This window comes from Procambarus clarkii, chromosome 57 (genome assembly GCF_040958095.1).
Source record: "Procambarus clarkii isolate CNS0578487 chromosome 57, FALCON_Pclarkii_2.0, whole genome shotgun sequence".
Classification (NCBI taxonomy): Eukaryota; Metazoa; Arthropoda; class Malacostraca; order Decapoda; family Cambaridae; genus Procambarus; species Procambarus clarkii.
Genome location: NC_091206.1, coordinates 21,882,039 through 21,907,876, shown reverse-complemented (window position 1 = coordinate 21,907,876; position 25,838 = coordinate 21,882,039). Strand labels below are relative to the sequence as shown.

The 25,838-nt window shown below is 45.3% G+C and overlaps 1 protein-coding gene across 2 annotated transcripts in view; it reads right to left on the bottom strand.

Annotated features, from left to right (window-relative positions):
* The window catches only part of LOC123744911 (glycine receptor subunit alpha-4), a 263,873-nt gene that overhangs the window by 73,225 nt on the left and 164,810 nt on the right, over window positions 1–25,838 (bottom strand). For both annotated transcript variants that reach the window (XM_069306341.1, XM_045725128.2), the window contains one exon: window positions 10,385–10,608. In XM_069306341.1, coding sequence (XP_069162442.1) covers window positions 10,385–10,608 — 224 coding nt within the window. The remainder of the gene's footprint in view (window positions 1–10,384; window positions 10,609–25,838) is intronic.

Sequence of the window (25,838 nt, the reverse complement as noted above, 5' to 3'; positions counted from 1 at the left end):
GTCGACTCTCTCTCCTCATTTGCGTCGTTCAAATGATTTTCTACTGGCATTCCATGTGTAATACGTGGGCACTTCCGAATACAGCAGTGTTTTGCAAACACGTCATTTTGACATTACGTGAAGAAAGCAGATAACACTGTAGCCGGTGGATTCATATCTGTTTGTTACACATTTGCAGCTGTGAAATAAACGTGTTGACCATTTTCTTGTTTTCAAAACAAAAACAAAAAATACTAATGAAATAATTCAATTCAAACGCAGATCAATCGACACAGTTCAATTTCACCACCAATTGCACTGAAAAATAATAAGAATTGTTAAAAAACGAAAAGAAAAACAATGAAAAAAGTAACAAATAAACTATACCCACGAAATGAACGGTATGGTAAACAACACAGCTCCATTCCAACACAATGTCACACAAAATAATTAAATCAAAATGAAAATAAATCAAAATCTATGAAAATTCAATTAATTAATGCAACCAGAAACATTGAAATGGAATCGTAACATATTTTGTGCAGCTTGTGTTCGTCTTACGTGCAACAGATGGCGCTGTTTAAAATAAAAGCACGTTTTTACCGGTCACAGGCATGACATCTAAATAGTAGGTATATAAAAAGACACACGTAGTCGAATGGAAAGTTGTGTCAAAATTTCAAAGCAATCGGTGAAGAACTTTTGGAGATTAAAGCGTGTGTTGCTCCTTCGTACTACAGATGGCGTCTTTTTTTTAAAAAACATGTTTTTTCCTGTCACAAGTGAAGCATGTATATAGTAGGTATATAAAATCGCTCGCCTATTCCAATGCAACGTTGTGTCAAAATTTCAAAGCAATCGGTAAAGAGGTGTCAAAGTTTTCCCTCTCATGAAAAACACATTTAAAACACAGTTTAAAAAAAAACATGTTTTTTCCCGTCACAGATGTGATATCGATATAGTAAATATATAAAAACCCGGTCGGATGCAAATGGAACGTTGTGTGAAAATTTCAAAGCAATCGGTGAAGAACTTTCGGAGATTAGCGATTTTGAACAAACGAACATATCCATTTTTACTTATATAGATATGTCGTACCTAATAGCCAGAACGAAATTCTTGTCCTACTATGCAAGGCCCGATTTGCCTAATAGTTCGAGTGATTTTCTTTATTTGCAGTAATTTTTTTCCAAATAGTTTATTGGATTTATAATGATTATTTTATATTAAGACCAAAATTTATTGACTTAGTTGTGTTAGTTTAGGTTAGGATAGGTTAGGATTGGTTAGGTAGGGTTGGTTAGGTTCGGTTATATATCTACGTTAGTTTTAAATCAAATTTAAACAAATTAACTTATTCATAATAAAATGGACAGATTTATCATTTCTTAAGAAAAATATATAAATTCAGGACAAATTGGCTTATTATCTAAATCGGCCCTTGCATAGTAGGCCGAGTACTGCCGTCTGGCTACTAGGAACAACATATATATATATATATATATATATATATATATATATATATATATATATATATATATATATATATATATATATATATATTGTGACGGTAATGCGTTGGTGTTCGGCTGTTTCAAAAGCTAGGGGCAGGGCCTCGTCACATAATAAAAAAAAAGAGAAAGTTGATCCTTTCGTCTGTGGTAAGGCAATGGGAAGACACACAAAACACAAGTACATAAACAATGAAATTTTAATTATTCTAGAATAACAAGGCATGAATAAAGGTGATCACAAAAATATACAAGACAAGTCAAACAAAATAATATGAATAATCACTGGCAAATGAAAAGTTACGTTAAGACAAGTAAGTTACAGTGATAGCAAAATAAAATATAAGTGGTGCTGGAATACTGGCTTCGAGCTGCCACCTCCCTTAGTACACGAAAGCCAAGGCTTAGTCTACCAGCGAGAGATGTCAACTGCTTGGAGCACTGAGATATTCTGACGATACTGCCGCACTGCAGCCCAGACGTCGACTTGTGGTGGAGGCGGAGGGCTGGGGCGACGAGTCACCAGTCAATCAGCGACAGGCAGGCAGAGGATGAGCTGGTGGTTAGCTGGTTACGGCGGTGGTAGCAGGTGTCACGGTGTGCTGGGTACGATTTGCTCTCTGGGCAAAACGTTTGGCGATACTTGGTGAACGTATTTTGTAAATAGTCTCTTGTATATTGACGTACTTATGTAGGGAAGAGCAGGCTCAATCTCTCTTGAAAGAGATTATCGTCACAATATATATATATATATATATATATATATATATATATATGTCGTACCTAGTAGCCAGAACTCACTTCTCAGCCTACTATTCAAGGCCCGATTTGCCTAATAAGCCAAGTTTTCCTGAATTAATATATTTACTATAATTTTTTTCTTATGAAATGATAAAGCAACCCTTTTCTCTATGTATGAGGTCAATTTTTTTTTATTGGAGTTAAAATTAACGTAGATATATGACCGAACCTAACCAACCCTACCTAACCTAACCTAACCTATATTTATAGGTAAGGCTAGGTTAGGTAGCCAAAAAAAGCTAGGTTAGGTTAGGTTAGGTAGGTTAGGTAGACGAAAAAACATTAATTCATGAAAACTTGGCTTATTAGGCAAATCGGGCCTTGAATAGTAGGCTGAGAAGTGCGTTCTGGCTATTAGGTACGACATATATATATATATATATATATATATATATATATATATATATATATATATATATATATATATATATATATATATATATATATATATATATATATGCGAACAAGCCTGAATGGTCCCCAGGACTATATGCAACTGAAAACTCACACCCCAGAAGTGACTCGAACCCATACTGCCAGGAGCAACGCAACTTGTACGGACAGGACGCCTAAATCCACTTGACCATCACGACTGGACAATAAGGAAGTGATAGCCGAAGCTATTTGAACCACTTCCCCGCCGGCACTCAGATGGTAATCTTGGGCATAGCATTTTATCAAATCACCTCATTCTTTGGGGCACACATGAGGAACACAAATGCGAACAAGCCTGAATGGTCCCCAGGACTATAAGCAACAGAAAACTCACACCCCAGAAGTGACTCGAACCCATACTGCCAGGAGCAACGTATACCAGTTGTGTTGCTCCTGGCAGTATGGGTTCGAGTCACTTCTGGGGTGTGAGTTTTTAGTTTATATATATATATATATATATATATATATATATATATATATATATATATATATATATATATATATATATATAGTATATTTTGGTAGCAGTCTTTCTTGTAAACATATGTTGTTGAATATGACCGAAAGGGTATGATTAATAATTCTAACACGAATCATCTCAATATTTCTTACGTTTTTCTTCACTGTCGAGGGGTAATTGAAAAATTAACTCTCCAAAATTCATTTTTTAAATTTTTATTTTTGGTGTGACGCCTAAAAGCGTTTAGTTAGACTTCTTACATTTTCAAAGACTGGTTTACACATAACATACATCATGATTATATATGTTTTGGGTGAGGTGATATGACACAAAAGTTTTGGGTGAGGTTACCTTGAGGTTACCTTGAGGTGCTTCCGGGGCTTAGCGTCCCCACGGCCCGGTCGTCGACCAGGTCTCCTGGTTGCCGGACTGATCAACCAGGCTGTTGGACGCGGCTGCTCGCAGCCTGACGTATGAGTCACAGCCTGGTTGATCAGGTATCCTTTGGAGGTGCTTATCCAGTTCTCTCTTGAACACTGTGAGGGGTCGGCCAGTTATGCTCCTTATGTGTAGTGGAAGCGTGTTGAACAGTCTCGGGCCTCTGATGTTGATAGAGTTCTCTCTCAGAGTACCTGTTACCCCCGTTGAAAAACAGAGGTGCATTCTGCACATCAGGTATAGGTAGGTATAAATTGGGTATGAAAACATAGGAATGGAAGTAACTACAGAAGGTCTATTGGCCCATACTTTCTCTTGCTGCTTCTATGTTGATTTGGGGTCTTGAAGTAGGTAGAATATAGTTATGCGTTAATTGCCTGTTGATTGCTGGTGTTGACTTTTAGATGTGTAGTGCCTCGCTGATACATTAGCGGGCCACGGTTAAAAAATCAGTATGTGACTCGCAGAGGCTCAGAGCAGTCATAGAACGAAAAATGGAAACCGTCTCAAGACCTACAACGACTCACATCTTCACAGACAGATCAGTTGATCAAGAAAGAGGTTCTGCTGGGGCAGCAGTTTACACTAACAACCATGAAGCTTACTGGAGCATGAATAGTGGGATCAACATTGCAAACAGAATTATATGCCCTGAAGGAGGCCATAAACTATACAATTGAGAATAATTTACAAGATGTCATCATTCATACCGACTCTAATCTTCGCTCCAGGCATTGTTATCCAGTCAGCACAGAGATAATATACAACTCCTCACAGAAATCCAACATATAGGAAAAAAAGCACATAACCAAGGGCTGTCAATCACCCTAAATTGGATACCATGTCACATTGGCATAAATGGTAATGAAAAGGCAGACTCACTAGCAAAAACTGCCACTGCTCTACCTGTTGTTCAGGTTCAAATACCTCCAAGTTTTTTACAGATTAAGGAGCAAATCAAGAAGAAAATACTCTCCACTATCAAAAGTCGCCACAAAGCCAAAGTAGCGGAAGGAAGATCAACTGCGATAAGGTACGAACAAGCCACTAGGTTCTACTCTTTCAAGCCTGGCAAAGAGATATCCAGAGACATTGCAGTAGCCATACACAGACTCAGATTTGGTTACAAGTGCTGCTGGGAGGTAATAAACCCAATAGTTAAAGAGTGTCATATATGTGGAACAGAAGCAGAGGCGCCACTATTGCACTACTTACTGGAATGTGAAGTGACTGAAACCCTGCGCATCAAACTCAACATTAATCCAACGACAGCAGCTGCATTAGAAGCACATTCCACAGCCACTACAATGATTAGAAAATTCGTTAAAGAATGGGACTCACTAGTGAACATTCTGCACCTACATCCGCCACCAAGATAATGTTATTAAAACAAGACTAAAACAGAAGTGAACAAGAAACAGGGAAAAAAGGAGGAGGAAACCCCACCTCCATTTAATACTTTGACCCAAATATCAGAGTAACAAGGTTATCGCGAATAACCGAACTCAATTATGGGCTCACCATAGCCCGTGCTACATGGACATTTTGTTCTGAGTAGCTAAATCTAAAACAACAACAACATTATGTGTAAACCAGTCTTTGAAAATGTAAGAAGCCTTACGAAACGCTTTTAGGCTTCAGACCAAAAATAAAAATATAAAAAATTAATTTTGGAGAGTTAAATTCTCAATTACTCTCGACACACACACACACATTATATATATATATATATATATATATATATATATATATATATATATATATATGTATATATATATATATATATATATATATATATATATATATATATATATATATATATATATATATATATATATATATATAAGCCTATACTTGCTTAAACCACAAGTGAAGATTAACAATCTTTGGACAACACCCACCAGTGGGCCTCGAACCCAGAAAGCACAACTACCTTCCAGTAGCTGCCATAACTAGTACGCCTTAACCCACTACACCATCAGACCCTTAAAAGAAGTAGAGACTTCGAGATATATATACACCTCAAAGTGGAGATATTTGAGGTGTATATATATCTCGAAGTCTCTACTTCTTTTAAGGGTCTGATGGTGTAGTGGGTTAAAGCGTACTAGTTATGGCAGCTACTGGAAGGTAGTTGTGCTTTCTGGGTTCGAGGCCCACTGGTGGGTGTTGTCCAAAGATTGTATATTATATGTATATATATATATATATATATATATATATATATATATATATATATATATATATATATATATATATATATATATATATATATATATATATATATTTTGTGACGATAATCTCCTTCAAAAGAGATTGAGCCTGCTCTTCCCTCCTAAGTTCGTCGCTATACTTCCCTATACAACTAATATGGAAGAAATATCAACAAGTACAACTCCAAGGTTTGCCAAAGAGCAAACGTATTCAGCACCAAGAACACCTGCTCCGCCTCCACCATTCGAACCACCAAACTACCTGTCCGTCGCCTGCTCATCGCTGATTGGCCGGTGGTCAGTCGCGCCTGCTCCTCCACCGCCACACTACCTGATGTCTGGGGCCACACGACCTGCAGACCTCAGAATATCCAGTGCTTTCAACAAGTTAACACGTCTCGTTGGTAGACTAAGCTCTGGCTTACGTGTACTAAGAGAGGTGGAAGCTTAAAGCCAATATTCCTGCGCCCATATTTGCATTGTATATTGTTCACTTGTTATTACTCACTTGTCTTAACGTAACTTTTCATTTTGCCATTTGATTATTCTTATTATTTTGATTGATTGATTTTATGTTCCAATTTGTATGTCCATTTTATTCATGTTTTGCTTATCTAACGTAATTAAAATCTCATTGTTAAATTTACTTATGTTTTGTGTGTCTTCCCATTACCTTACCACAGACGAAGTTCCAGATTTTCTCTTTTTTGTTTCTATATGTGACGAGGCCATACCCCTAGCTTTTGAAACAGCTGAACACCAATGCGTTACCGTCACAATATATATATATAATATATATATATATATATATATATATATATATATATATATATATATATATATATATATATATAGTTAACGAAACAGTGAAGTTAACGACATCATCAAGAGGAGCCTCACCACAGCTGGATGCCCAGCTGAAAGAGAGCCCCGGTATCTAACGCCCCGTAACTCTGATGCTCTTATTGGTCGCCCGGATGGTATCACAGTGAACCCCTGGAAGAATGGCAAGCAGTTGGTATGGGACTACACGTGCGTATCAACCCTGGCTAACACCTACATTGATATTAGTGTTGCACAACCAGGTGGCGCTGCCACCCACAGGGAAGCAGTCAAATCCCGTAAGTACAGAGAACTGGATCACCACTACAATTTTGTCCCCATTGCTTCTGAGACACTCGGCGCCTGGGGTAAAAGTGCTACCAGTTTTTTGAAGGAACTGGGTTCTAGGCTCATTGAGACAACAAGAGACTCTAGAGCTGCCAGCTTTCTTTCCCAGCACCTCAGCATGGCGATACGGAGGGGAAATGCGCACTGCATTCAGGGTTCCTGCCCGCCATCTGAGGAGCTGGAGGAACTCGACAACTTATGATAACCATATTTGTACCCTATATGTAACTCCTTTTTTGTAACAAAGTTTAAATAAAGCAAATATATATGTGTACGTACAAAAGAATGGGGGTGGTAGGAGAAGATAATATTAGTGTTCAGTGAGAAACCACAAGGTCTCCTCTGAATACTTTTTATTTTCTTCGAGGCCATGGGCCACCCACATTAGCACCAGAGGTGGTACCCTCACAAACTTTATATTATATTATATATGACGTACCTAGTAGCCAGAACGCACTTCTCAGCTTACTATGCAAGGCCCGATTTGCCTAACAAGCCAAGTTTTCATGAATTAATTGTTTTTCGACTACCTAACCTAACTTTTTCGGCTACCTAACCGAACCTAACCTATAAAGATAGGTTAGGTTAGGTTAGGTAGGGTTGATTAGGTTCGGTCATATATCTACATTAATTTAATTCGGTCATATATCTACATTAATTAAAAAAAATTGACCTCATACATAATGAAATGGGTAGCTTTATCATTTCATAAGAAAAACATTAGAGAAAATATATTGATTCAGGAAAACTTGGCTTATTAGGCAAATCGGGCTTTGCAAATCAGGCCGAGTACGACGTTCTGGCTACTAGAACGATTTGCCTAATAGGCCGAGTGATTTTCTTTATTTTCAAATTATTTTTCCAGTTTGTTTAATTATTATTATTATATTATGTTAAGAACATAAATTATTGACTTAGTTATGTTAGTTTAGGTTAGGTTAAGATAGGTTAGGTTAGGTTAGGAAGGGTTGGTTAGGTTCGGTCATATATCTACATTAGTTTGAACTCAAATTAAAAGAACTTAACTCACACATAATGAGATGGATAGCTTTATCATCTCATCAGAAAAAAATATAAAAATATATAAATTCAGGAAAACTTGGCTTATTATGCAAATCGGGCCTTGCATAGCAGGCCAAGAAGTGCGTTCTGGCTATATATATATGATGATGATGATGATGATGATTAAGCCACCCAAAAGGTGGCACGGGCATGAATAGCCCGTAAGTAGTGGCCCTTTTGTGCCATTACCAGTATCAAGAGCTGATACTGGAGATCTGTGGAGGTGCGAATGCACCCTGCATGGCGGGAGATGTCTCCCTTGTGAATGTGTTATGAAGATGAAGCCACCCAAAAGGTGGCACGGGCATGAATAGCTCGTAAGTGGTGGCCCTTTTGAGCCATCACCAGTATCAATAGATGATACTGGAGATCTGTGGAGGTGCGACTGCACCCTGCGTGACGGAAGATGTCTTCCGTGATTTAAACAGATTGAATTGATTGATGAAGATGAAGCCACCTAAAAGGTGGCACGGGCATGAATAGCTCGTAAGTGGTGTGGCCCTTTTGAGCCATTACCAGTATCAAGAGCTGATACTGGAGATCTGTGGAGGCGCGACTGCACCCTGCGTGACGGGAGATGTCTCCCGGACCAAGTGGTGACCAGATGGTCTATATATATATGAGAAATTCATTGATATATCAATGAATTTGGGACAATGAGGTGACTTGAACTGGCGTTTTGGTGATTCCCTTTCTTCCCTTCCATCTCCCTCATTTCCCCATTCTCGTTACCCTTCCGCTCAACCCCCTCTACCTATCACCACTCTCTTCTTTCCTTCTTCCTCATCTGGCCTTGATTGATTGATTGATGAAGATTAAGCCACCCAAAAGGTGGCATGGGCATGAATAGCCCATAAGTGGTGGCCCTTTTGAGCCATTTCCAGTATCAATAGATGATACTGGAGATCTGTGGAGGTGCGACTGCACCCTGCGTGACGGGAGATGTCTCCCGTGATGTCTGGCCTTGAGCATATATTTCCATTTATATCTATATAAATATATCTTCTCCTTTCCCACTCTGTCCTTCTCTCTTCGCCCTTTCCCCCTCCTCTTTCCCCTTGTCTGTCTCTCCCCTCATCATCCCCTTGTCTCCCTCTCCCCACATTTTCCTGTCTCCCTTCATCTTGCCCCCTTCCCCCTGACATCTTACATCTTACACTACATCCCATCTTCACTGTATATATACTATCTTCATCACCATAACCATCTTCACTACCCACTATCATCACTGCAACCCGAATGTATTCAATGTTTCTGAGTAAATCGTGAAAATGCGCCTGTCAATTCTACGGAAAACACATCTGTGATTTTCATATCAGACTTAATGAAAATCACACGTGGTGGTATTACAGACTGGTATTTGTTAAGGCACCTATCTGCTGCTCAACTACAACTTTAGGTCTTCCCATGGGGTGCCGCTTTGGCATGTAGGTGTTAGGTGATCCATGTCCTATTCATATAAATTGCTAACACCCATATTGACGATACACCATTTGGGAACCATTTGGTCCGGGAGACATCTCCTGTCACGCAGGGTGCAGTCGCGCCTCCACAGATCTCCAGTATCATCTTTTGATACTGGTAATGGCTCAAAAGGGCCACCACTTACGGGCTATTCATGCCCGTGCCACCTCTTGGGTGGCTTAATCTTCATCAATCAATCAATTGACGATAATATTTCATTCGCCTGGTCACTTTGAGCCTCAAACCGCTGATCACATAGACAGTAGCCAACCGCTCTACCAACTTGTTTCTTTGTTTACTTGTTTCCAAAACAATATTTATCCAGGTCTTTCCCAGCTAAACTTATTAAATATATATCCATTGTTTCGTATACCGGCCGACCACAAGCAGCCTATGTCCGTCCCGTACCAGAGACCATTTTCCCTGCAAAATTATGTGAGGCTAGCCCCAAACATCTGGCCTTCACCTTGGACAGATAAACAGACATTTGCTTTTATAGTATAGATTCTCTACATCTAATCTGTTATGAATTTTTGTGTGTAAAATATGAACATAAACATACCAAAGCACATGGAAATATTAATTTTATACATATTCGTTGCACTTGAATGGCTGCTGACTGTACAGGAAACCTTGTGGTATGTTATTCAGAAACTTGTAATAACTCCATAGTAGCTATTTCTAGCTGTCATCCTAGGAAGGTCATGAACATGCAGTTAGTGATAGAAGCAGAGGACAAGGATTCCATAGCAATATAGTCAAAAACAAGTAATTATCAAAAGAAGGCACCAAGACGGGGAGAATGTTTAGCACCAAGTGAAGACTCAAGTGCCAGGCTGGTGTGGACGTACCTCAGGATGTAGAGGATGCTGCCATCAGGGTGTATCCTCAGCATGACGTTTGGCACAGTGACGTACTGGAAGTCGGAGTCCTTGGCGTTGGGGAAGTAGACCTCGGGCTTCCACAGCATCTTGACGAGTATGGGGTCGTTGAGGTCCAGCGGCCGCGTCAGGGTGTTGTTGAGGAACCTCAGCTCCAGCCAGCGCTGACGCAGGTACAGGTCCACGGTGTAGTCCTGGCACAGGCAGAGAGAGAGGAATGGGGGTTACCTTTATTGGTGGCAGGTCATGGTGGACACTGGCAGGGAAGGTGTTAGGGGAAGGGGGTGGGCTCTTGTGAGACAAAAGAGCTGGTCTGTGCTAAGATCATACTGGCTTAGCACTTTCTCCTGATTACCTCACATTTGTGATTCCTTCCCATAGTGTGGAGAACGGAGAAGTTCACTCATCACCTCTTAGCGTACGCCGATTATTTAGCATTGTATTATTCAGACAATACCCTATCTAATAGTCTTAATAATAAATTTTGTTCCTTTTCTATATAACCTTCATTGGTAGCCAACTGCCAGGCATATGCGTCGGCTGCGCCAGCTAACTTTCAGAGCCTTGAGGTCATACAAAACAATATGCGACTTATGTGTGGCGCAATGCGTTCCGCTCCTATCCTCGGCCTTCAGGGGAAAACGGGCCTCACATTCTTAGCTTTAGACCAGACATAATGTGTGCCAACTGTCACTCTGTTCCACTGATCATCCGATAAACCCATACAAATAAAAAATTACCCCAACAGTTAGCCCACATAGTTCCCCACCAATCACAATCTTTCCTCAAAGGGGCTACATATAACCTCAATATAGACCTCACTTTACTCCCAATCTCTGAAACCCAACTTATTGTCCTAATTTTATATTCAACCTTGGCTTTATACAACTGCAATTATACATTTATACATACTATTATACTAATTATACATACAATTATTCATCAATACAACTGCAAGACACCATTCTGAAGTCTTCACCAAACTCAGCCATAGCCTCAGTTTTTGTAAATATCTAAATACCACGGCTGTTTACACAGCTGGATCTCGCATCATGAACAACGTACCCTCGGTCACTAGCGCTGTATGAGGGATCCCGCAATACTATCTCGACCAAGGATGGCGGTTACCTAGCCAACTATCTATTTTCACAGCTGAATTATACGCCTTATACCAAGATCTACAAAGAATTATAACATTACCAGTTAGGATATATACGATCTGTAGTGACTCCACGAGTGCGATTCAAGCAATTACATATTCTTCAGCGATGTGCAAAGAATTTATCCTTCCATGCCTTCAACTTCTCCATGAACATTGATTGAAAGGTTACATCTCAATCCAATGAGTCCTAGCGCACTGTGGTATACTCCAGAATGAACTTGCTGATCAACTGGCCAAATTGATTACATTACCCATCATCCAATTTCTCATATAGCACATAAAGGAGTCTTTAAAGATACCATCACACAAGATTTGTTACGAAAAGAAAAACGTCATACACATTTCCATAATATGGGTCCATAAAAAAAAAGAAATGGTTAACATGGAAACATGTCGGATATAAAAAGCAGAGAAATTCATATATTGATGACCAGATTAAGGCTGGGACACACCAAACTGGCAGCGCTCAGCTCTAAATACATAATAGACATCAACAAACTTTGCATCCACTGTCATGTGCCACAATCAATCGAACATTACCTCCTTCACCGTTTTCGACATCATAGTGCCAGAGTAAATGTCAAACAAGTACGTATCGCACTTAAATACCATTTACCACCGAGCATATATTACGAGGAGGTGACCTCACATTACATGTAAAATATCAAACAGTCAAAGCACTCGCTAATTATCTCCAGTCGACCAACAAATTTTGGCCGACTGGAGATATTTAGCCAACAAAAATAACTGGAGAGATATTTTTCCGGTCCGACCGCGACCTAAATTCCACTTTTAAAACGATGACCGCTTAGCAGCGATATATTTTCCATAACAAAATATCGTCGCTAAAAACAGTCTTTGTTTGAAGATTTATGTGGGAACCGACCTGTGAGATTTATATTTATTTAATTTATATGAATTTATATTTACGTTAATTTATATACTTCGATAGCAATTTGTATAATGATAAGTGGACTGTATTTCTGCAATAATCTCTTAATCTCACAAATCGATCCTCTACACATTAGGGGGGGTTTATTAAATTAATATATATGCAGCCAATCAAACTACAGTATTAACTACATACATTGAAAAGGTTCCTTATCTTATAGTACAGCAGGTTAGTCCACCAGGTATAACTAGGGTGTAGACACCAAATTATCCTCTTTGAGGTAGCTTCCATCCCCCAGTAACTGGTGCACAAAATCTTGCTTCCTCGTCTTGACCTGTCAAAAGGGCGCTAGCTGTAAAGCCAGATACCTATATATGACAAGCTATATCAGAGAAAATACTGTACATGGAACAATAAAGACCTGGCTTAATTACCTTTAGTTTGAGGCTCCCACGTGCTCTAACCGGGTCACCCTATATAATGACATTAATGGCCATAAATGAAAATAAACGGGTTTCGGAAAGAACACTTAACTTGAATTTGTTGACAGCGTGTTGAAAATGGTACACCTTTGGCTTCCATAACACTACGTCCAAGTAAAATTAACAGGAGCCGTATTTGCTCCCGTGTGCCTCTGGTCTAGTATAAACAACGGCTGCCCTCCTTCCTCACTCTGACGCCTGGCTTACATTGTCCACATGACAGAAAGTGATAGAAGGGTCACATTTACTCTACTTTAATACTGATAATTAAGTTAATTTATATAAGATGTTTTTATGATGGTAAAGTCCAAAGACTAATGTATTTAAGAATAATTCCCACCATAATAGGTGGTGAATTATAATAGTGTGTGGTGATGATATCCCGTTTTCTTTAGACGGTAATTCCACTACAAGTTACGTTTTCTATGGGTAACTTGTTGGTACAATACAGCTATTATCTGTATGATTATTAAATGGTGTCGGATTTTCCGACAATTTAAATTATAGTCACAGAGAGTACATTTTCGGGTAAAGTTGTTAATTAGGATTGTACGATGTAAATGGTAGTGTCAGACTTCAGTTCTTGAAACGACCTCTAGACATTTTTGTGTATTTTTGTTAATAAAAGATCAATTTTCCTGAAATTTAATATATAGTTATCTTAGATGAAGTAAGAAAAGTAAACAGAGTTGTTAAGCTGTAGCTCCTGATCTCAGTCTTAGTTTTCTCGTGCAGTTTCACTATTTACAGTTGAATTTTCATGAAATTTAAACCATCATATGTATCTAAAACCAACGCTGAGAATGCTGCCCCATTACTCACACCCAATGCTAACTATGCTGCCTCATTACTCACACCCAATGCTGACTCTTCCCTTTCACAGTATATACTCAAATGCTCTAATCTTTCTAACAAATGTGACCAAACATAAGCTTACCCTTTCATTTATCTTTCTTCCTCTTTCTTTTTCTTTCTCTCTTCTCTCTTTTTTCTGTTCATTGTCTTCTCCTACGTTCTCTTGCTATCCTCTTCTTATTCCTATTACTATCTCCTCCTCATTCGGTGGTTATAATAGGAGCTGCCTCGTATGGGCCTGTCGGCCCTCTGCAGCTCTTATTCCTACTACTATCCCCTCTACTACACCTTACTTTGCTCCTCACCTCTCTCTTGCCTATTTATTGCCTGTCTCTACTTCCTCATCACACCATTTGGTCACCATTTGGTCCGGGAGACATCTCCCGTCACGCAGGGTGCAGTTGCGCCTCCACAGATCTCCAGTATCATCTTTTGATACTGGTAATGGCTCAAAAGGGCCACCACTTACGGGCTATTCATGCCCGTGCCACCTCTTGGGTGGCTTAATCTTCATCAATCAATCTTCCTCATCACCACCATTTGGTCACCATTTGGTCTGGGAGACATCTCCCGTCATGCAGGGTGCAGTCGCACCTCCACAGATATCCAGTATCAGCTCTTGATACTGGTAATGGCTCAAAAGGGCCACCACTTACGGGCTATTAATGCCCGTGCCATCTTTTGTGTGGCTTAATCTTCATCTTGGACACATTCATGGGACACGTCTCCCATCACGCAGGGTGCAGTCGCACCTCCACAGATCTCCAGTATTATCTATTGATACTGGTGATGGCTCAAAAGGGCCACCACTTACGGGCTATTCATGCCCGTGCCACCTTTTAGGTGGCTTCATCTTCATCAATCAATCTCTTTCCCCACGGGAGACATCTCCCGTCACGCAGGGTGCAGTCGCACCGCCACAGATCCCCAGTCAGTAGTCTGTCAGGTGCAGTTGCAGTGAGAGGTTTTGTTAGCTGGAGCTCCGATTGTAGTAACATTATTATAGCAATAATGGAAGGATTAGTGAAGGAATTGATGAATCTAGTTGGAACTCTGAGAGCAGAGATGGATTCCCTACGAGAGAAGGTACGACAGCTGAAACATCGGGAAGAAACGAAGGAGGAGACCAATATTAACAAGACCTCGTCGTGGAAAGTCGTTAAGGACAGGGGTCTTAAGAAGACCTTGACTAGGGCGCCTACAGACGCCCTAAGGACGTCAAATTCATTTGCCGTGTTGGAAGACGAGTGCTATGGTGAGCCTGCAGTTCACTCGAAACGGAAATCAACGAAGAGCAATGAAGCACAGGCCCCTCAAAGTGCTCAGAAAGTTAAGGAGGTACCTAAACGAATTTTGGTTGTGGGAGATTCCCAGGTGAGGTATTTAGACAGGACGTTTTGTGCCAGAGATAGGGGGAACAGGTTAAGGGTCTGCTATCCGGGAGCTGGAATTGGAGATATTGTTGACAACATGAAAGATATTATGACGAGAAATGGGAAGAAACCCATTATTTGTATTAGTGCGGGGGGTAATGATGTTGGACGAGTTGGAGTGAGGAACTGATAAAGAAATTTAACAAAGCTATAGAATTAGTTAGGAGCAAGGGAGGAATCCCGATCATATGTGGCATTCTTCCGAGAAAGAGCGTTGGGAATGAATGGTTGTCGAGCGCACTTGGTGTTAATTGCCGGCTGGAAAGATATTGCAAATCAAATGCAATATCTTTCATAGACAACTGGGAACACTTCTATGGAAGAAATGAAATGTATGCTCGTGATGGGGTGCATCTATCGAGGGCTGGGGTTGTTGCTGCTGCGAACTCTTTGAAATCAGTGGTTAGAGGCATTTGTTTGGGTTTAAACTGTTAGTAGACAGTGGTATGGGAATTGATAGAGAGGAAGGAGGTAATAAAAGTATGTGTTCGTTGGAGAAACAAATTGGCAAAATGATCAGGGCAAGAGAAGGGCCTCAAAATAACAATTCACTTAGGGTATATTACACTAACAGTAGAAGTCTAAGAAACAAAATAAATGAGTTAAATGCTCTTGTCTGTACAGAAAAAATAGATATTATTGCACTTACCGAAACGTGGATGAATGTAGAAAATAGAGAACTATTAGCTGAATATCAAATAAATGGATTTAAACTATTTCACACACATAGATATATTAGACGAGGAGGGGGAGTAGCCATATATGTTAGGGACAATTTGAAATATAGTCTCAAAGAGGGAATCAAAACTGAGCCACACACAGGAACTATTTGGATAGAATTAAACGAAAAAGCAAATAATATTATAATTGGAGTTATATATAGGCCACCAAATTTAGACAGAATGGAAGCAAAGCATCTATGGGATGAAATATCTAGAGCATCTAGATCTAACAGTATTTATGTCATGGGTGACTTTAATTTTAGTGGAATACACTGGGTGAACAAAACAGGGAATAATGAAGCAGAAGATTTTCTAGAATTAATTGACGATTGCTTTCTTACGTAACATATTAAGGAACCAACGTGGGGAAATAATATTTTAGATTTAGTGTTAACTAACAGGGAAACACAAATTAAGGAAATGGAAATAGGGAGTGAGCTAGGGAACAGTGATCATAAAGAAATCAGATTTAGCATAGAATGGAATACATCTGTAGGAGAAAATTCTGTTAAAGTGCCTGATTTTCAAAAAGCTGATTTCAATAACCTAAGAAATTTTTTGGGTCAAATAGATTGGAATGTCTTGGGAATGAGGTGTGGGCTAGACGTAAACCCAGCGACAGGTGACGTAAAAGGGGATTTCGATGTGGATTCAAAATATAACCTATTTAAAAATATTGTAAGCAAAGCCCAGGAATGTAGTATACCATATAAATTGAATAGATCGAATACTAATGATCCTAAGTGGATAACAAAGGATCTAAAGAACCTTATAGGTAAAAAGAGAGCGTGGTACAAAAGGATTAAGAATGGGGAAGTTAGTTTAGAACAGGAATTCGTACAACTGGTTAGAAATGTTAAAAAGGAGATAAGGAAAGCAAAAAGGAACTATGAAGTTCGCATAGCAGGGCAAGCGAAGACAAATCCTAAAGGATTTTTTCAGTTATATCGAACTAAGACTAGGGAAAGGATAGGTCCATTAAAAACTAAGACAGGTCAAATAACGGATAATGACGAGGAGATGAGTAGTATTTTTAATAAATATTTTATATATGTATTTACTAAAGAGGAACTTAACAATATGCCTTCAGCCGAACAAATATATGTGGGTGGGGACGAGGACAGGTTGACTAGTTTAGCAGTTACCAGGGAGGATGTAATTAAACAAATAGTAAAACTAAAACCAAACAAATCCCCAGGGCCGGATGAAGTGTTTGCCAGGGTGCTTAAAGAATGCAAAGAGGAGCTTTCCGAGCCACTGTCTACCATATTTAATAATTCAATAGTCAGGCAGAGTGCTAGAGTTATGGAAAGTTGCTAATGTGATACCAGGTTTTAAGAAAGGAGATAGATCACTTGCGTCTAACTATCAACCAATTAGCCTAACGTCTATTGTGGGAAAGTTACTCGAATCTATAATTGCAAATAAAATTCGTCTTCATCTTGAAAAACATAAATTAATAATTGAGTCGCAATATGGTTTTATAAATGGCCGTTCATGTTTAACAAATTTGTTATCTTTTTATTCTAGCATAGTTGAGGCAGTTGATAGTGATAAGGATTGTGATGTTGTGTACCTTGACTTTAACAGAGCTTTTGATACAGTGCCACATGAAAGACTGATTAAAAAGATAGAGGCTCATGGTATTGGGGGTGCTATATTAAGCTGGATTAGGGCATGGCTATACCAAAGGAAACAGAGAATTAGTATAAATGGAGTCAAGTCAGAGTGGGAAAATGTTGTGAGTAGAGTGCCTCAGGCTCTGTCCTGGGACCTCTGTTGTTTATAATAAATATAAATGATTTAGATTCAGGTTTGAGTAGCAACATTTGCAAATTTGCCGATGATACGAAAATCGGTAGGGAAATTAATTCGGAGGAGGACTCACTATCACTTCAAGTTGATCTAGATAGGGTTTTGAAATGGTCAAAGGATTGGCAGATGCAGTTTAATGCTGATAAATGTAAAGTTCTGAGACTAGGTAATGATGATAGAGTTACAAGATACGAGCTAGATGGTGTTGAGATTGCGAAGTCGGATTGTGAAAGGGATCTGGGAGTTATGATTAGTAAGAATTTAAAACAAAAGCATCAATGCATGAATGTTCGTAATAAGGCAAATCGGACACTCGGATTTATTAATCGCAGCGTTAGTAACAAGACACCTGGTGTGGTTCTTTAGCTATATCTTGCTCTGGTTAGGCCCCATTTAGATTATGTAGTTCAGTTTTGGTCGCCGTATTATAGAATGGATATAAATTCACTTGAACGTGTCCAGCGTAGGATGACTAAGTTAATTCCCCATATTAGAAATCTTTCATATGAAGAAAGATTAACAAAGTTTAAGTTGCATTCACTGGAAAGGCGAAGAGTTAGGGGTGACATGATAGAGGTTTACAAGTGAATGAATGGACATAACAAAGGGGATATTAATAGGGTATTAAAAGTATCAATACAAGACAGAACACGAAACAATGGGTATAAATTGGATAAGTTTAGATTTAGGAATGACTTGGGTAAATACTGATTCAGTAACAGGGTTGTTGATTTGTGGAACCAATTGCCGCGTAATATTGTGGAAGTGGGGTCCCTCGATTGTTTCAAGCATTGGTTGGACATTTATATGAGTGGGATTGGGTGGTTATAAATAGGAGCTGCCTCGTATTGGCCAATGGGCCTTCTGCAGTTGCCTTTGTTCTTATGTTCTATCAGCTCTTGATACTGGTAATGGCTCCAAAGGGCTACCACTTACGGGCTATTCATGCCCGTGCCACCTTTTGGGTGGCTTAATCTTCATCAATCAATCTTCCTCATCACAATCGACTTGAGAAGGTCCAGGACGGATCGAAACGTCGTCGTCCCTTCACCTTCTAGTGTGTGGGGTGGTCAACTGACTATGCTGCCTCATTACTCATACCCAATGCTGACTATGTTGCCTCATTACTCATACCCAATGCTGACTATGTTGCCTCATTACTCATACCCAATGCTGACTATGTTGCCTCATTACTCATACCCAATGCTGACTATGTTGCCTCATTACTCATACCCAATGCTGACTATGCTGCCTCATTACTCATACCCAATGCTGACTATGTTGCCTCATTACTACACAATTTAGACAAAATTGCCTCATTACTCATGCCTAACTGTGAATATGCTGCCTCATTACTCATACCAAATGCTGACTACACTGCCTCATTATTCACACAACAATGCTGACTGGAAAATCCTTCCCAAAGTTTATTTATAACTGTCGTCCTAAGGACGAACTGCGTTTATTACATAGGAGGGGGGGGGGGGGGCCAGCTGGGGCCCAGGACAGTTGGCTCTCCTCCATCCCCTTTTCTTCCATCTCCCACTTCCTCTCCCCGTTTCCATCTTCTTTGCTACCCTTCCTCCTCCTTCCCCTCTTCCCCGCAGCTTCCGACCCCCCCTGGTCCTACCCTTCTCCCATTTCTGCCAGAAAATGAATTATTGAGTACCGAAACAACTTTATATATCTCTATTCTCCCCTCCTCTCTTTATCCATCCCCACCCCACCTTCGTCCATCCCCTCCCCCTCTTCGTCCATCCCCTCTCCCTCTTCGTCCATCCCCTCTCCCTCTTAGTCAATCCCCTCCCCCTCTTCGTCCATCCCCTCCCCCTCTTCGTCCATCCCCTCCCCATCTTAGTCCATCCCCTCCCCCTCTTCGTCCATCCCCTACCCCTCTTCGTCCATCCCCTCCCCCTCTTCGTCCATCCCCTCCCTCTCTTCATCCATCCCCTCCCCCTCTTCGTCCATCCCCTCCCCCTATTCGTCCATCCCCTCCTTCTCTTCATCCATCTCCTCCCCCTCTTCGTCCATCGCCTCCCTCTCTTCGTCCATCCTCTCTCCCTCTTCATCCATCCCCTCTCCCTCTTCGTCCATCCCCTCCCCCTCTTCGTCCATCCCCTCCCTCTCTTCGTCCATCCCCTCCCCCTCTTCGTCCATCCCCTCCCCCTCTTCGTCCATCCCCACCCCCTATTCGTCCATCCCCTCCCTCTCTTCATCCATCACCTCCCCCTCTTCGTCCATCGCCTCCCTCTCTTCGTCCATCCCCTCTCCCTCTTCATCCATCCCCTCTCCCTCTTCGTCCATCCCCTCCCTCTCTTCGTCCATCCCCTCCCTCTCTTCGTCCATCCCCTCCCCCTCTTCGTCCATCCCCTCCCCCTCTTAGTCCATCCCCTCCCCCTCTTCGTCCATCCCCTCCCCCTCTTCGTCCATCCCCTCCCCCTCTTCGTCCATCCCCTCCCCCTCTTTGTCCATCCCCTCCCCCTCTTCGTCCATCCCCTCCCCTCTTCGTCCATCCCCTCCCCCTCTTCGTCCATCCCCTCCCCCTCTTCGTCCATCCCCTCCCCCTCTTCGTCCATCCCCTCCCCCTCTTCGTCCATCCCCTCCCCCTCTTCGTCCATCCCCCCCCCTCTCCGTCCATCCCCTCCCCCTCTCCGTCCATCCCCTCCCCCTCTCCGTCCATCCCCTCCCCCTCTCCGTCCATCCCCTCCCCCTCTTCGTCCATCCCCTCCCCATCTTCGTCCATCCCCTCTCCCTCTTCGTCCATCCCCTCTCCCTCTTCGTCCATCCCCTCTCCCTCTTCGTCCATCCCCTCTCCCTCTTCGTCCATCCCCTCCCCCTCTTCGTCCATCCCCTCGCCCTCTTCGTCCATCCCCTCCCCCTCTTCGTCCATCCCCTCCCCCTCTTCGTCCATCCCCTCCCCCTCTTCGTCCATCCCCTCCCCCTCTTCGTCCATCCCCTCCCCCTCTTCGTCCATCCCCTCCCCCTCTTCGTCCATCCCCTCCCTCTCTTCGTCCATCCCCTCCCCCTCTTCGTCCATCCCCTCCCCCTCTTCGTCCATCCCCTCCCCCTCTTCGTCCATCCCCTCCCCCTCTTCGTCCATCCCCTCCCTCTCTTCGTCCATCCCCTCCCCCTCTTAGTCCATCCCCTCCCTCTCTTCGTCCATCCCCTCCCTCTCTTCGTCCATCCCCTCTCCCTCTTCATCCATCCCCTCCCTCTCTTCGTCCATCCCCTCAGCCTCGTCGTCCATCCCCTCCCCCTCGTCGTCCATCCCCTCCCCCTCGTCGTCCATCCCCTCCCCCTCTTCGTCCATCCCCTCCCCCTCTTCGTCCATCCCCTCCCCCTCTTAGTCCATCCCCTCCCCCTCTTCGTCCATCCCCTCCCCCTCTTCGTCCATCCCCTCCCCCTCTTCGTCCATCCCCTCCCCCACTTCGTCCATCCCCTCTCCCTCTTCGTCCATCCCCTCTCCCTCTTCGTCCATCCCCTCCCCCTCTTAATCCATCCCCTCCCCCTCTTCGTCCATCCCCTCCCCCTCTTCGTCCATATCCCCTTCCTCTCTTCGTCCATCCCCTCTCCCTCTTCATCCATCCCCTCCCTCTCTTCGTCCATCCCCTCCCCCTCTTCGTCCATCCCCTCTCCCTCTTCATCCATCCCCTCCCTCTCTTCGTCCATCCCCTCCCCCTCTTCGTCCATCCCCTCCCCCTCTTAGTCCATCCCCTCCCTCTCTTCGTCCATCCCCTCCCCCTCTTCGTCCATCCCCTCCCCCTCTTCGTCCATCCCCTCTCCCTCTTCGTCCATCCCCTCTCCCTCTTCGTCCATCCCCTCTCCCTCTGCATCCATCCCCTCTCCCTCTTCGTCCATCCCCTCCCTCTCTTCATCCATCCCCTCCCCTTCTTCGTCCATCGCCTCCCTCTCTTCGTCCATCCCATCTCCCTCTTCATCCATCCCCTCTCCCTCTTCGTCCATCCCCTCCCCCTCTTCGTCCATCCCCTCCCTCTCTTCATCCATCCCTTCCCCCTCTTCGTCCATCCCCTCCCCCTCTTCGTCCATCCTCTCCCCCTCTTCATCCATCCTCTCCCCCTGTTCATCCATCCCCTCCCCCTCTTCGTCCATCGCCTCCCTCTCTTCGTCCATCCCCTCTCAGTCTTCGTCCATCCCCTCTCCCTCTTCGTCCATCCCCTCCCCCTCTTAGTCCATCCCCTCCCCCTTTTAGTCCATCCCCTCCCCCTCTTCGTTCATCCCCTCCCCCTCTTCGTCCATCGCCTCCCTCTCTTCGTCCATCCCCTCTCCCTCTTCGTCAATCCCCTCTCCCTCTTCGTCCATCCCCTCCCAATCTTCGTCCATCCCCTCGCCCTCTTCGTCCATCCCCTCCCCCTCTTCGTCCATCCCCTCCCCCTCTTCGTCCATCCCCTCCCCCTCTTCGTCCATCCCCTCCCCCTCTTCGTCCATCCCCTCCCCCTCTTAGTCCATCCCCTCCCCCTCTTAGTCCATCCCCTCCCCCTCTTCGTCCATCCCCTCCCCCTCTTCGTCCATCCCCTCCCCCTCTTCGTCCATCCCCTCTCCCTCTTCGTCCATCCCCTCCCTCTCTTCGTCCATCCCCTCCCCCTCTTCGTCCATCCCCTCCCCCTCTTCGTCCATCCCCTCCCCCTCTTCGTCCATCCCCTTCCCCTCTTTGTCCATCCCCTCCCTCTCTTCGTCCATCCCCTCCCTCTCTTCGTCCATCCCCTCCCTCTCTTCGTCCATCCCCTCCCTCTCTTCGCCAATCCCCTCTCCCTCTTCATCCATCCCCTCCCTCTCTTCGTCCATCCCCTCAGCCTCTTCGTCCATCCCCTCCCCCTCGTCGTCCATCCCCTCCCCCTCTTCGTCCATCTCCTCCCCCTCTTCGTCCATCCCCTCCCCCTCTTAGTCCATCCCCTCCCCTCTTAGTCCATCCCCTCCCCATCTTCGTCCATCCCCTCCCCCTCTTCGTCCATCCCCTCCCCCTCTTCGTCCATCCCCTCCCCCTCTTCGTCCATCCCCTCTCCCTCTTCGTCCATCCCCTCTCCCTCTGCATCCATCCCCTCCCCCTCTTAGTCCATCCCCTCCCCCTCTTCGTCCATCCCCTCCCCCTCTTCGTCCATCCCCTCTCCCTCTTCATCCATCCCCTCCCTCTCTTCGTCCATCCCCTCCCCCTCTTCGTCCATCCCCTCTCCCTCTTCGTCCATCCCCTCCCTCTCTTCGTCCATCCCCTCCCCCTCTTCGTCCATCCCCTCCCCCTCTTCGTCCATCCCCTCCCTCTCTTCGTCCATCCCCTCACCCTCTTCGTCAATCCCCTCCCCCTCTTCGTCCATCCCCTCTCCCTCTTCGTCCATCCCCTCTCCCTCTGCATCCATCCCCTCTCCCTCTTCGTCCATCCCCTCCCTCTCTTCATCCATCCCTTCCCCCTCTTCGTCCATCCCCTCCCCCTCTTCGTACATCCCCTCCCCCTCTTCATCCATCCTCTCCCCCTGTTCATCCATCCCCTCCCCCTCTTCGTGCATCGCCTCCCTCTCTTCGTCCATCCCCTCTCCCTCTTCGTCCATCCCCTCCCCCTCTTCGTCCATCCCCTCCCCCTCTTCGTCCATCCCCTCCCTCTCTTCATCCATCCCCTCCCTCTCTTCGTCCATCCTCTCCCTCTCTTCGTCCATCCCCTCCCCCTCTTCATCCATCCCCTCTCCCTCTTCGTCCATCCCCTCCCCCTCTTCGTCCATCCCCTCCCCCTCTTCGTCCATCCCCTCTCCGTCTTCGTCCATCCCCTCCCCCTCTTCGTCCATCCCCTCCCTCTCTTCGTCCATCCCCTCCCCCTCTTCATCCATCCCCTCTCCCTCTTCGTCCATCCCTTCTCCCTCTTCGTCCATCCCCTCTCCCTCTTCATACATCCCCTCCCCATCTTCGTCCATCCCCTCCCCCTCTTCGTCCATCCCCTCCCCCTCTTCGTCCATCCCCTCCCCCTCTTCGTCCATCCCCTCCCTCTCTTCATCCATCCCCTCCCCATCTTCGTCCATCCCCTCCCCCACTTCGTCCATCCCCTCCCCCTCTTCGTCCATCCCCTCCCCTCTTCGTCCATCCCCTCTCGTTCTTCGTCCATCCCCTATCCCTCTTCGTCCATCCCCTCTCCGTCTTCATCCATCCCCTCCCCCTCTTCGTCCATCCCCTCCCCCTCTTCGTCCCTCCCCTCCCCCTCTTCGTCCATCCCCTCCCCCTCTTCGTCTATCCCCTCCCTCTCTTCGTCCATCCCCTCCCCCCTCTTCGTCCATCCCCTCCCTCTCTTCGTCCATCCCCTCCCCCTCTTCGTCCATCCCCTCCCTCTCTTCGTCCATCCCCTCCCCCCTCTTCGTCCATCCCCTCCCTCTCTTCGTCCATCCCCTCCCCCTCTTCGTCCACCCCTTTCCTCTCTTCGTCCATCCCCTCCCCCTCTTCGTCCATCCCCTCCCTCTCTTCGTCCATCCCCTCCCTCTATTCGTCCATCCCCTCCCCCTCTTCGTCCATCCCCTCCCCCTCTTCGTCCATCCCCTCCCCCTCTTCGTCCATCCCCTCCCCCTCTTCATCCATCCCCTCTCCCTCTTCGTCCATCCCCTCCCCCTCTTCGTCCATCCCCTCCCCCTCTTCGTCCATCCCCTCTCCCTCTTCGTCCATCCCCTCCCCCTCTTCGTCCATCCCCTCCCTCTCTTCGTCCATCCCCTCCCCCTCTTTATCCATCCCCTCTCCCTCTTCGTCCATCCCTTCTCCCTCTTCGTCCATCCCCTCCCCCTCTTCGTCCATCCCCTCCCTCTCTTCGTCCATCCCCTCTCCCTCTTCATCCATCCCCTCCCCATCTTCGTCCATCCCCTCCCCCTCTTCGTCCATCCCCTCCCCCTCTTCGTCCATCCCCTCCCCCTCTTCGTCCATCCCCTCCCTCTCTTCATCCATCCCCTCCCTCTCTTCATCCATCCCCTCCCCATCTTCGTCCATCCCCTCCCCCTCTTTGTCCATCCCCCTCCCCCTCTTCGTCCATCCCCTCCCCTCTTCGTCCATCCCCTCTCGTTCTTCGTCCATCCCCTATCCCTCTTCGTCCATCCCCTCTCCGTCTTCATCCATCCCCTCCCCCTCTTCGTCCATCCCCTCCCCCTCTTCGTCCATCCCCTCCCCCTACTCGTCCATCCCCTCCCCCTCTTCTTCTATCCCCTCCCTCTCTTCGTCCATCCCCTCCCCCTTCTTCGTCCATCCCCTCCCCCCTCTTCGTCCATCCCCTCCCCCTCTTCGTCCATCCCCTCCCCCTCTTCGTCCATCCCCTCCCCCTCTTCATCCATCCCCTCCCCCTCTTCATCCACCCCCTCCCCTTCTTCATCAATCCCCTCCCCCTCTTCATCCATCCCCTCCCCCTCTTCGTCCATCCCCTCCCCCTCTTCGTCCATCACCTCCCCCTCTTCGTCCATCCCCTCCCCCTCTTCGTCCATCCCCTCCCCCTCTTCGTCCATCCCCTCCCCCTCTTCGTCCATCCCCTCCCCCTCTTCATCCATCCCCTCCCCCTCTTCATCCACCCCCTCCCCTTCTTCATCAATCCCCTCCCCCTCTTCATCCATCCCCTCCCCCTCTTCGTCCATCCCCTCCCCCTCTTCATTCATCCCCTCCCCCTCTTCATCCATCCCCTCCCCCCTCTTCATACATCCCCTACCCCTCTTCATCAATCCCCTCCCCCTCTTCATCCATCCCCTCCCCCTCTTCGTCCATCCCCTCCCTCTCTTCATCCATCCCCTCCCCCTCTTCATCCATCCCCTCCTCTTCATCCATCCCCTCCCCCTCTTCATCCATCCCTCCCCCTCTTCATCCATCCCCTCCCCCGCTTCATCCACCCCCTCCCCTTCTTCATCCATCCCCTCCCCCTCTTCATCCATCCCCTCCTCCTCTTCATCCATCCCCTCCCCCTCTTCATCCATCCCCTCCCCCTCTTCATCCCTCCCCTCCTCTTCATCCATCCCCTCCCCCTCTTCATCCATCCCTCCCCCTCTTCATCCATTCCCCCTCCGCCCTCTTCATCCATCCCCTCCCCCGCTTCATCCACCCCCTCC